At 40.3% G+C, this 13,323-nt stretch overlaps 1 protein-coding gene across 8 annotated transcripts in view; it reads left to right on the top strand.

The window, feature by feature from the left end:
• The window catches only part of CADPS (calcium dependent secretion activator), a 210,823-nt gene that overhangs the window by 158,078 nt on the left and 39,422 nt on the right, over positions 1–13,323 (top strand). For 5 of the 8 annotated variants that reach the window (XM_069028360.1, XM_069028365.1, XM_069028364.1 and 2 more), the window contains 4 exons: positions 1,055–1,211; positions 2,206–2,347; positions 8,988–9,134; positions 12,218–12,373. In XM_069028360.1, the coding sequence (XP_068884461.1) occupies positions 1,055–1,211; positions 2,206–2,347; positions 8,988–9,134; positions 12,218–12,373 (602 nt within the window). The remainder of the gene's footprint in view (positions 1–1,054; positions 1,212–2,205; positions 2,348–8,987; positions 9,135–12,217; positions 12,374–13,323) is intronic. The other 3 variants (XM_069028361.1, XM_069028367.1, XM_069028366.1) reach the window with 1 other exon arrangement.

Below are 13,323 nucleotides of genomic sequence, written 5' to 3'. Positions count from 1 at the left end.
TCTTCTGTTTCATCTCCACTCTCGTGCCTATGCTAGAGGTTTCTTTTTCTCGCAAAGTGCCGCAAAGCTGTTCCTTAGCTCCTTTAAGTCACTAATTTCCTATCACTTCAAAATGACAGCAAATGGTCCTATGGACAGCTCTTCTCATATTGCATGCTTCCAGCCAGAAGTGACTACTGAACACGCATGCATGCATTTGCAGCATTCACATCTGAGCCGTGTATGATCTGAATGTCACCTCAGAGAGCCCGCACAGAGAATTTTAAGGACCCATGTGCATGAGAATGAGTTACCTCACTGATATTTTTTGGTTTTCAAGTTTAGACATATTTTTTTCCTGCCTCTGTGAAAATATAGGCTTGCTGTAGATATTTTTTTTTACCTTGGCATGTTGACAGTAGGGCTTTATAATAGATTCCTAATCAGTAGCATCATGAAGATGGTAGTGTGTTAGCTAACCATGTAAAATGAACAGTGCCGTAATAACTTTTACTGGTGATGTTTGAAATATCTTTGAAACAGAGTATGAATTATTTAGGACAGATTTTAATGTCTCAGGCTTCTAATTTTTCAAGACAAATGCAAGTAGTGAATCTAAGTAAAATTTAAGCTGTTGAAAAACACGTCAGAAAACCCATAACCACAGTGAAGAAACTCCCAAATTTCTGTACTTTAGAAATAAGAATTAGTTGATTTTTTTCCTGATAATTAACATAATTAATGATTAATGAATTAATTTATTGTAAATTGAACAGATGAAACCTTCTCTGCCACATTACAGACAGCTGCATGCCTTTACAGTGGAGGTCTGAAGTGATCCACTACAAGAAACCTTTGTGTTAGAGCGGCAGTGCCTAATTCTGTGATTAGCACTGCCCATGCAGGCTAGTGCTCCAAAGCACTGTTCTCTTTACAATAAAGGTAGTTTCCATGGGATGCAACTTTTTTTTTTTTTTTTTTTTTTTTTTTTTTTAGATATGTGGCCTAACATCTTTCCCTGTGCTTTATTAGAACTAATACACTTCTTTATTATCTTTTTCTACCAACTCTGAAGGCCTTTGCCTGGTGGTCAGACCTAATGGTTGAGCATGCGGAGACCTTCCTGTCCCTGTTTGCAGTGGATATGGATGCAGCATTAGAGGTGCAACCCCCAGACACCTGGGACAGCTTCCCGCTCTTTCAACTCATAAACGATTCCCTCCGTAGTGACTGTATGTATTTTGTATTTTGATCATTTTCTCTTCAGTGGGCAGCTCAGGTTACTGATAATGCTTTCAGCCTCTCCCTACTGCACAGAGAACTGAGATGGGTAGAGATTTACACATTTACACACTCTTTTAGCATCAGCTTGATTTTATTCCATTGCCACTAGGAAAAAAGCACACCCCTTAAATCACCTCAGTCAAAGGTGGGAAGTTGAACTTGTATTTTGCTTCATCTTCTCAAGTCTCTTGGTAATGGCTACCTGATAAGCAGGAAATTGGGTATTCTATCTCATTGTCTTTAAATGTGTGTATCGTTTTATATGTGTGTACTGCATTTATTTAGCATGGAGTAAACCGGTCCCTGCTGTATGATTTTATTGAAGGGAGTAAAATAGTAAAGTAAATGGAAGCAGGACTAGTTCAGAAGAACAGTGCTTTGTGAAATGAGACTATTCTCTGAAGCACTTGGGCCCATGCTTTCAAAACCCATGTGAGGATTTGGCACTTTTCTGGGTGATCCAACCCTTCCCTGGGGAGCTGGTGGCTAAATTGGCATTGCCTTAGCTAGGTCCTAGACCAGGACCCCAGTTAGCTTTCTAAGACTACATGAAAAAAGCCAGGGACTCATCCTCAGAAAGCAAGTTCCAGCATCATGGTAGTGAGCAACCAAAGAAGAAATTATTCTCACACCTGCTAAAGCCATAATGTTTGCCATGCTGTATTTCTTACACCAGTTTTTATTCACAGGAAGTGATAATGTATTTGTAAGTTTGACTTTAATGGAAAAGAAGGTTCATTGTTTGTTTACTTGTTTGGAGTAAGAAGTCATTTCTGCTCTCTGTGTCATGAACATTGGTGCCTGATGCAAGCTCCTGTTATGTTCTTGAAGTTTTCCTGTTGACTGACAAATTCATTGTGTGATGGAAGTGCCACACTGTGGTTTGTTACAGAGGTTGTAGTAACAGTAGTGTCTTACTATACTTTTATTTATCTATTCTAGATAATTTGTGCAATGGAAAATTCCACAAACACCTCCAAGACCTGTTTGCTCCACTTGTTGTTAGATATGTCGATCTGATGGAGTCCTCAATTGCACAGTCAATTCACAGGGGCTTTGAGCGGGAGTCATGGGAGCCAGTAAAGTAAGGAAACCTCCTTTGATACAATCGGAATTTGGGTGCAAATGGATGGAGATTCATATAGAGGTGAATTAGCAAACGTTAGACTGGACATGCAGAAAGTGCTTTAAACTTTCTAGTTTAATGATAAAAATAGGAGGCCCGATCTCTTCAGGATTTTCAGGTTAATGAGGGAAATGGTATTGGGTTTTTGAAATGCATTGCTGCCTCAGTTTGAACTGTGTGCCTTTGAACAGGGAACCATGAAAATGGGAAAACTTTCTTAACTGCCATGGCTTTTTGGAACCCATTCTAAAAGGCCTTTTCCAATGCTGCTTTTGAACTCACATAGCTCCTTTTCAGAACAAAAATATCTCGCTTCACTGTGTTCAGTTTCAGCCCTATAACCCCTGTGAGTCATTGCTGTATTTATTCTTCCCAATACTCATTTTTTCCACCCACCCTGTGGGGGGATAGTGCAATGTGTGCCTCTAGCATCAGCCCCATGGCTGGTGGCTGCACAGGTCCCCATGTCCAGGGCAGCTCTGCCAGTCCCAGCTCCCCTGCCTTTAGGATTAGACATGCAGAAACCAAAGTGAAACATGGGCAAGATGATTCAAGCATAATAATTTCTTACATTTGGAAAGCTAGGAGTTCGCCAGCAAGAAACTGGGAGCCTGAGAAAAACCCAAATTGAACTCAGGAGCTGGTGAATGATAAAAATGTGACATGTGCTTTGGATTACTGTTGTTATTTCACAGATTTTGAAGCATTGCTGAACCCTGTCATACTTGCTCTATAAAGCCAAGTCAGATCCTACAAAGGGAAATAACTGACTTTTCCTTCTAATAAAGATATTAAAAGAGAAAGATGGACCCTTTGCAAGCAACATGAGTCTGGCAGTGCCTCGGACTAGGAAGTGGGACCAGGTGACCTCTGGAGAGACTCTTTTCCTGGCTATTTTTTGTCATTCTCTAGGCAAAGTGAAATGGCACTGCACTCTCAGAGGTTTCTGATAAAAGAACGTGTGGTCTTTCAGGGCTTTTCACACCAAATATGTTCCGTTTACAAGGAAAAGAGATTTTGTTCAGCAGCCAGCCTCCCATATGCAACCTGGAGTCTGAGTACCCAGGTTTTTTCCTTTCTTTTTTGTGCATCCTCAGCATCCGTAAGGATTCTGCCTGCCAAATCTCAGGCTTTTTCTTGACACCTGATCATCCCCTCTGTTTTGAGTGGGGTTAAGTGGCTGGCATTCAGGAGCCTCTCTCACTTTCCATTTGCTGTCTTTGGTCTGCAGGCTAACAGGATTAAAAATCCTAAAAAATCTTGCTTCAAATAAGCAGATGTGACCCAGAAAACATACAAGAAATAGATCTTTCGAGTAGGAGAATGCCATTTTTACAGCCACTCCTTCAAGTGGAATTGCACTTCGAAGTTAGCATTAACTTCAGTTTCAGAGCTCTGCTTTAGTAAAGAATATGTTTGTATTTCCTTGTCTGTTATGAAACAGAAGCAGTTAACTCTGTGTACCTGTTTACCTGGGTCAAGCACTCAATAAACAAATAATTCTGCTTTTTTTTTTCTTTTATCAGAAGCTTTTTGCTTTTAAATGACTTTAGGGGGTTAACTATAGATGTCCATAAGTACTTGGATGTGCTACTTGCCTGTCAAAATGCTTTGTCCCTGAGCATGCCAGCATCTATCATTTCCAAGTTATGTCTGATAGCTGTAAAAGATCTTTTCTTAGTTCTCTTGTGATGGTTATTCCCTTCTGGAGTTCCAGTTACAGCATGCTTTGAGTATTGCATCTCCAAGCAAAAGCCCAGGATGGACTCTTGCTCTTACAGGCTTCAGTATTTAAAAGATTTCTTCCAGCAGGAAAGTGGGTGCTTTCCACAAGAAGCTTCTGTCCATCTGGTGAAAAGATGCACCATGGGTTTTTTTTCACTAGTTGATATTTTGTTCTTGTGTCTCACACACAAAAGTGTGAGTTGCAAACGCTGGTTCAACACCATGTGACCTGGTGAAGGGAGGCACCAGTGAGTGCCAGAGGGTGGCACATACAGTGCAAAGGAAAAGAGGAGTGTCATTCCTAGGATCTTATGACATTTTTGATGTGCTGTTCAGAACTAAATGTTAAGGCGTCTTCATCTTTGCCTCCTGGGCAGACCACCTGCTCCTCTTTGTCTGATCGACAGGGAACTTGCAGAGAAATTCAGGTTAGAGACTTACTTTGTTTGATCTGCCCTCCTTTATCTACTGTCTTCTCACCCCACATGTCCATACCACAGCACAGTTGAATTTTTGGCCATGGATTCTCAAATAGTTTGGACCAGCCAATTCCCAAACAAATTGTGACCTTCTATTGCCACCTCTCCTGCTGAGCTTTTTTGGAAATCAGGATCACTGCAGAATGTTCTTCCACAGCTTTCCTCTTCTTTGGAGAAAGACCTTCAAGTTGGCCAGCAAAGACAGATCATCATAACTGACTGTTCCACCAAGCTTGTTGTCCTGGATCTCTACAGTGCATTGTGAGAAGGAAATCTCATTATCTCCTGTTAACCAAGAAATTATTCCACAACACAGAATCTTTTGAAAGGGTTTCTCTGTACTTGTGCTTGCAGTCAAGGCTGAAATATGTAGCCCTCCATAACCTGACCAGATGGCAGTTTGCAAGCATGTATTTCTTCTATTTTCATTGCTGAATACTCTGCACCTTATGCTCTGAGGAGCTAGGTACAGAAATCGCAGTGAGAGAGATACTGTTAAGTATTGAAAAAAAATGGGGGGAAAAAGCATTGATGTTATGTGCTTATGAGGGCTCTGTAATCTGCCTCTGCAGAGCTGCTGAATTTGCAGGGGGTCCGTGCCCTATAGCTAGAGCAGCTGGTGCGCTCGTATGAATCCACGCAGAGAAATGTGGAACACTTGTCCTTCGCACAGTCATCCAAGTATGCAGGATACAGAGTAGGTCTGTTCTCTGGTGATTTGAGAGGTCTTGGAAAAGTAGGGTTTGCAATGGGTTTTTTTCATGCTAGCTTCTCGGAGAGCGCTGATTTATCTTGCAGCCAGCTGACACGTATGTATGTGTGTCTCTGTGTGTGTGTCTGTGTTGAAAGAAAAATCTTTTTGAGCAAATGCTAAAGCTGGTGCAATGACAACCCATTTCAGTGGCTTGACTAGGACATTACTCATTGACCCAGGGCTCTCTCTACCGCTCTGTAGTCCTGGCTTTAGCATTTATTAATTGCTCACTAACTCTTTGCGAAATATTTATAACTGTATCATTAATATAAATGTCAGAACTTGAAAAATATTATTATACTAATCATTTTATAAGGTTGTACAACTACAAAATGATAGTGAAAATTGTTTCCCCTTAAAAGAAGCACCGTTGTAGTGAAAGTGAGTATTTTTGTTACTATTCTGGGTGTCAGTCACAGGAGGAGCACAGATTTGACTGCCTACTTCACGATCAAGCTCTTTGCTTCACATCAAGGCTTTTGTGAAAAGATTTGCTCTTGAGCATTTGCTGAGCCTCCACAGTGAGGTTGCAAGTGTTTATAGTGATGGAAGAGACAGGCGTTTGCGTCTTCCATCACTAAATCATTTCAGGCATCCCGTAAGAACTGAGCATTTAGGTGTGGCCAAGGGTCTCGTTCAACTCTGTTCTGAACCCAGGAGCCGACTCAGTAAAAATACTGTGATTTTTCTGCCCTCCTTTCATTGCTAGGGCAGCTCTACAGGAGCAGCCGCGGTGCAACTGGACGTGTTCCATGTGATCAGTGCTGCTGTACAGTGTGAGCATTGGGAGGTTGTGCAGGGGTATATTGCCAGTCTGTTTGCACTGAGAATTTCCCAGCAGACAGTCCAGGTGAAAGCCATTTCCACAGCTCACACAAACAAACGGGGCTGAAGCAGAAGATGCCAGGAAAACAAGCAGTGCAGCTCCAGAACCTGTGTCTCTTATCAAAGCTATCAGGATCCAGTCCTGGAGCTGAGTCGTTTTAAATCAGACAGCCCTCTTCTTGTTGATGCAAATGCCCACATTCCCTGCCTGATGGCTGAGGTTATATTTAGCCGTCTATATTAAATAGGCATGGCTGGCTTCTAGAAACAGTTTCTCATCTTGGACCTGTAGCTTTATGGTCTGAACAATTGCAGGCTTTACGGAACATTTGTTGGTAATATTAATAATTTTTTAGAGGTCTCACTGCAACTGCTAGTCAGATAATTAGATCATTTGAACCTGAAAAAACTGCATGTCAATTCAGGAGAATATTTTTTTACATTAGTTACTGTATGTTAATATAATATACTCCATTATTTTGCTGTTTCGTTTTGTTCTAAGAGTACTAACGTATTCTTGCAACATACTCTTGCATCAGCAAAATAATGTGTTGTATAAAAGAAATATGTTTCCGTGTGAATATAGTATACTGTTTACTCTAGAAGTCATATTTTATTAATACAGTGTTTTTATTAATATAACACTGTCACTTCTTGAATTTTAATATTAAAACCAAAGGTCCTCTGATTTATGTATTTACCATCTGGCTAAGTTATTTAAGTTGCTTTTCCTTATACATTTATATGTTGTCCACCTCTTGCTATTTCTTTATTTATTCCATATCAGTATCTAACCACATGCACTGCCATTTCTGAAGATTTAACACTCTCTCAATCACTATGGAGTCTATGTCTCATTCAATAGTCATATCATCTTAACAGCAGATACAGTATGAATGGAAACAATGGACAACTTTGTGATGGTAGTGAATTCTCCTGTTTGCCTGAAAAAGAGAAGACACAGATAGCAGGAAGCTAAATCTACTAAGAATCATAGAAATAATTAGAAATAAGAACATAGTTGTGGTTTTTTCACTAGAAAAATACTTTGATTTGTGATATTCCTCCCCAACAAGTGATTTTATTCACAAAGAATGAAGTCTGTTTCCTCAGATTCACCACCAATAACAAGCAGAGCTGCGGCAGAGATGTGGTTCACATTGTCTGTTGTGTTAGGAAACATCTATTCAGTACAGGCAGCTCAATTCCATTAATTTGGGGGTTGATGTATAACTGAAATACATATAAATGAAGTGCAAAATATGTCTCAGGGAAGTTACTAACATTTTAATATGCCTTGAAAGACATCGTGTATAACTTGATAGTTTCACAGAAATCCAGATAATGGTGTCCATAAAGTAACTAATTTAATCCAGGGAAATGGAGAGACATCCAAAGGTGGCATATCCTGATGCAGTCACTGAGAGCAGGAAAGTTTGGATGCTGAAGCAGTGCCCATGTGCATCAATAGAAAAGCTCTCAGTAGCTTCAGCAGTGCAGGGTGAAGCTGAAATCGTGAATTTTCTGATTCCATTTTCACTGAGTCCAAGTAACAGTCTGGTGAAAATGGTGTCAAAGTATCTGGTTTTGTTCCTCACATGGGACTGTGAAACCACCTGTGGGTTGTGTACCAGTGAGTCAGACAGTGTTCCTGGGAGAGGGCAGAAATGAGGCATTTCTCTGAAACTGGCCTCTCCTCTGAGGGCCAGGTAACATGTGAGTTGGGTTGAGATTGAGATCTATCTTTTGCTGATTCCCAGATCTCCTGATGTTTTTATTTTGCTTGTAGAATATAATTGTGATGAGATACTCATTAAAACAGAGTTAGACCAATTGTAACATCTAGAGAGCTAGCACACTGAAATGTGTTGGGGTGGATTCCAAACTTTGGGCTTGCAGTGCTGTTACATGCACCTTGTTCCAGGAGAGATGTTGCATTAAATCCTTACAGCTGCCCACTTTTTAAAAATCTCTAGTGGCATAACAGTTGCACATTTGAAAATACTGATTGAAGTAATGATGCCCAAGTACACATGCTTCATATTAACCTTTGAATATCTTAATCACCTCATAGCCCACTTCCAGCTATGAAACAGTAACGTACTAGTCCTTTTTTATTTACAAAGTGCAGATCATTCACAGTGCACAAATAGTAGGGCTGGACAATCCTTTTCTCTGCACCCAGGAATGCAAGGGACGATCAGGGCACAGTCTTCACAGAGGAAGAACCTTGTAGTTCGTTTCATCGCTCCAGATTAGCCCATCTTTATTTGTAGAGGGTCTAAGATAGAGAGGTTTTGCAGCAAAATTGCAACTCCATTGAACTTGGTGGCGAGAAAAACTCTTATGGCTGGAATTCCAGACTCTGTTTATTATTTCAAATTCCAGTTCCTTAGCAGAGCTCTGAGTTTAGCTCTTTCATTCAAGCCTGTGTGTAAGAACTGAGACTCTTCCTTAAAAGAGAGATTTTTTTGGAAGAAAAGCTGCTCTCTGCACTTTGAAATGGTATCAGGACTTGAAGGTGCAGTTATTTTCACAGGTGTTTGAGTTTCTTTTAATTTGCTACTTTGTGATTCTTCTTTTCATTCTGGTTTGCTTTTTTGGTTTTTTAAGCAATTTGAATTTTATAGCAGACTGCAAACACAGTACGTTTAAGCTTCCATACTCATGCTTCTTTCTGATATGTTTTGCTTTGGTTTTTTAACTGTCCTCATGCTGTGAACTTTGCAGATTTGTTTCTGAGTGTCATGTGCTTCTGCTACATCGGCATTGTCACTGTTATGGTATTTTTTCTTTCTGTCTGTTTCTTCCACAGGAGTTTAACAAGTAATCTGCCCAATGTGAATCTACCAAATGTGAATCTCCCTAAAGTACCAAATCTACCAGTTAACATCCCACTAGGCATCCCACAAATGCCTAGCTTTTCTGCACCGTCATGGATGGCTGCTATTTATGATTCTGAGTGTGTATTCAGTTCAAATTAGATCTCATTTAAATTTAAAGTGATCTTGGCATGGATATGTATTGTTTGTTTCTGTGCATTACATAAAACTTTAAAGAGTGATACAGTTAATTAGATGCTTTCTGAATGAGACACCAGTGAATTTCTGGCATGTGTATTTTGAGGGGTATTTTGTATAAACCTTGAAAATTTGTCTCAACTCCCACTGAGAGTTTGAGGAAGTATCTTGCTTTACAAAATAGCTGTCAACACTGGGGCATGGTCTGAATAACATACAAACCACAGAACTTATAATATGACATTATGTGTCTCAAGCAAACAGTTTTGTTCAAAAGAGAAGATGAACCAATTTCAATGCCAGTCAACCAATTTCTGTGGACCAGATGTAGATCTAAAAATGAATTTTATTTAATACAAGCTCTGCATTTCCCAGGTAATTTTTGTCTTGATTTTGATGAAGCAGTCTAAGAAAGAGGAGCACCCTGTAACAGGTTTTATTCGTGTTGGGGGATGTCCCAGAGAGCAATTAAAGCTCCATAGCCTTCATTACTGCCCAAATAATGCCATGACCAACTAAAGAAAGATATTTTCAATGTGCGTTTTAGATTATGGCTTGGAAAATAGTGTCAAAGCAGTCACTCTGTAGGAGCCTTCCACTCTGTGCTCCCAGGTTCCTGTCAGAGTGTCCCAGGGTGCATGTGTGAAGCTCGGGGGAACATACCACAAATCCCCAGCACAGATTAGGCAAGTTCTCTTAAGGAGATATCCCACTGAGCAGTGTGGAGGGTGGTACGGAGTGGGCTCAACACAAATCTCATCATTTGAGGTAGGTTATCTCTCAAGATGCCCTATCATGGGAACTGTTACTTGTCCATTCTCCTTCTAAAATCCTAGAGAGTTATTTAGGGTTGGCATAGGGTGGTCTCAGTCAGCACTATGGTGCTTTTCCCCTATCCTCTCACTTAATGGATAAAACTGAAGAACTCCCCCAAGAATCCCCTGTTCACTGTTACTGAAACACCCTCGGTTACATCTACACCTGGAGTCCACCAGAAGGCCTCTGCCATTAGTCTGGCACAGGCAGGATTGCAGAGCACTGGTAATGAACAAAAGTAAAGAAAACACTGATGTGAGATCTTTTAAAATAGATTTTAAAACCTTTTAAAATATTGGCTTGGTTGTTTATGTTTCAAAGCCATACAACTCATATTCATGCTAAGATAGTTATATTAAAGGCTAGCTTAGGCAGTTGTCTGTAAAGAGTACCCAAAAGTTTTAATCTTTCTCTGTGCATGCTTTGTGGTATTGCCCTTGAAAAGATAAGAATCATGTAATGACAGAAAATTGGATAATTCCTCTGAAAATGCTTGAGCATCAATGGTATATTGCAAGCTGCCTGCGTGATTAGAGTAATTGTGGTGCTCCCAAGCAAAATACAAACAGTGCATTTTGGAAATGAATATACTATATTGTTTACTTGAATGGAGTCCTAATCAAAAGTGAGAAAAAGACTGAGAGTAATTCTTTAAAAATTTTGAAACCAACTGGATGTCATAATATTGCTGTAGTAAATACTAATTATTATATTTGTACACATTTAATCACTTAAAATGTAAATTCATACAGTTCCAAAACTGGGTTTAGACTGTTAAAGCTTGCTTACACCCAAGCACAGGTTTGAACTAAAAACTGGTGGTAGATGAACATTTGAGACTGTTGTCCAAACTGGTCCCCTGGCTAAAGCAAATGCCTGATTCTTTATCTTTTCATCTCCCTGGTTTCCTTTTATGCACCCTACCCCTCCATCAAGGACATGTTACCTGTTGCTTAGTGTCAGATATGTTTCTCCTACAACTAAGATGATTCATTCTTTATCTCGTTGATTCTGCTAGCCCAGTATCCCACAGGACCCCTCTGGCATGTTGGGACTACAGCTCTCACCTGGGAGTAGCCCTCTTTGCATTAGTTCCAAGCTCCTCTAGCATTAACTCAATGCAGCTGGCATCTGTCACAATAGAAACACCCTCCCTCATCTGTTTCTATAGATGATGTCAGCACAAGTGGTAATGCATGGTGTGTTAAATATCTTATAAATTACTGTGTTAGCATTAGTGGTATGCGAGGAGGGGGTTGAAACTCTTGAAGCTCCCTTGGTAATTGTTCTGATAAAAAAAAAGTGAGGGAGAAGAGGAGAGGGAGAGAAAGGGGTTATGGATGCATAAATTTCTCTGCACAAACAGAGTGCAATCCAGTCCTGTATTTTTATTCTGTAAGTGGAGGTTTGAGATATAATTATACTGTGAAAAGAGCTGGTGTAGCTACACACTGCAGGACCAAAGACTTCCATCTGGGCAGGGGTGTGGGTACCAGAATATATGCTTGTGAAAGAAATTGAGAATTTTGTGGCAGACCAAAGTTGCAAAATAAATTTTTTTAAATGTAAATTTGTTGTCCTATAATTGCATTTGCAAAGAGAAAGGTGCAGTGGTAAATCCTGCCGAAACTCCTGGATATGAGATGTACCCTTAGCTCAATTGACTTACCCCAATTTTTTTTCAGCTGTTCAAGAGATAAAGCGTGTCCTCGCTCACCACTTGTTAGCACTGTCCCTTACCTGGAAATAGGGCTGTACTGGGGGGACAAAGCAAACTCAAGATATAATTTGGAGGGGGGAGAATTGCATGAAACCCTAAATCTTAATAACTGCATACAGCCTAGTATGGCAGTTATTATTGATCAAGGATTTTCTCCCACAGTTTCTGGCCTTAATTCTTAATAATCACATACATTAATGTGGTTATTAACTAAGGCTGATTTTTACCATACACACGTTCTTCCCGTTAATATGTGTAACTCATGATGTTGTCTTACTCATCTGGTCTGGAAAGTTTTGTGGGTGATGACAGCAAGGTAGATTAGGCAACTGTATGGTAAAACTCAAAATCCTGATGGTGGAGATGGCCAGCGTTGTCCTGTGTATGAAACTGCTGTCTGCCTTACACTTGTTGCAGGAATGGTCTCCACATCAGGTTGCAAAGACCGTGATGCCACTTTTGACTTTTGTTCTCATTTTGCCCTGCCAGCAATGGATCAGGCACCTCAGAAGATATGTTCTGGAAACTTGATGCCCTACAGACCTTCATTCGGGATTTGCACTGGCCTGAGGAGGAGTTTGGGAAACACTTAGAGCAGCGCTTGAAGCTTATGGCGAGTGACATGATCGAGTCCTGTGTGAAAAGGTAGGTGCCCATGAGCAAGCTCCTGTTTCTCACAGGAGCTCACAGGATGCAAAGCCTAATCCACCCTAGAACTGGAATTCATCCCATTGCTGTGAAATGTGGACTCTCCCAAGCAGGCACTTCTCTGTTGACACTCTGGAGAGTGCTTATTCACAATAAGGCAATGAATCACCCATTCTTTTGGGCTTTGTAGGTAATTACTTATTTTTAGTGCTGCACGTGAGGTCAGATATTTGTAAATGCAGGTTGGTGTGATGATGCTGAATGCTGAAGGCATAGCCATAAGAAAGATCCCAGTGCCCACCCAAAAGACACAGATACATGAAAAAAAAAACAAGAAAAAATTATTTTAAAAGTGGGGTAGTGTGTTGCTTGGCACACAGGTTTCACGTCTGCCGTTGATTGGGAAAAGCTGTTGTATCATCAGCCACATTATAGTATAGTTACCTGCAGATCTTCCAAAACAGAGATATCTTTAAGCAAATTATAGACATATTGGCAGCTGTCATTTCGAAAGCAAAATATTGAAGTAAAATTTCCAACTTTTCCACAGGAGTTTGTGTCCATTTGCATTGGAGGTAATGAGGCAAGAAGAAAAAATGAACTTTGTATTTCATTGTGCAAAAATTCATAGAAAATGAGATGAACCAAAGAAAAAAATGGATGCCAAATACAGCTGATAGATGCTAATATTAACTGCAGCATGTGATGTGGCTGTTCTGTACTGCAGTTTTCTGGCCACTCTGCAAGTGTGAGTGTGGCATTTATTTTCAGTACGATCCTCACCGGCTGGATGTGCAGTGTCAGCGCAGGGGAAGGCACGTTCAGTCCCTGAAATGCAGGCAGGAAGGCAGACAGCTCAAGGTTTATTCTCTCACCATTCTGGAATAAACCCCAGTGCATTTTAAGTGCAATGAGATGCATTGCACTTAATGTCTTTGACATCGAGC

This window comes from Aphelocoma coerulescens, chromosome 12 (assembly GCF_041296385.1).
Source record: "Aphelocoma coerulescens isolate FSJ_1873_10779 chromosome 12, UR_Acoe_1.0, whole genome shotgun sequence".
In the NCBI taxonomy this organism is placed as follows: Eukaryota; Metazoa; Chordata; class Aves; order Passeriformes; family Corvidae; genus Aphelocoma; species Aphelocoma coerulescens.
This window is presented reverse-complemented; position numbering and strand designations above follow the sequence as displayed.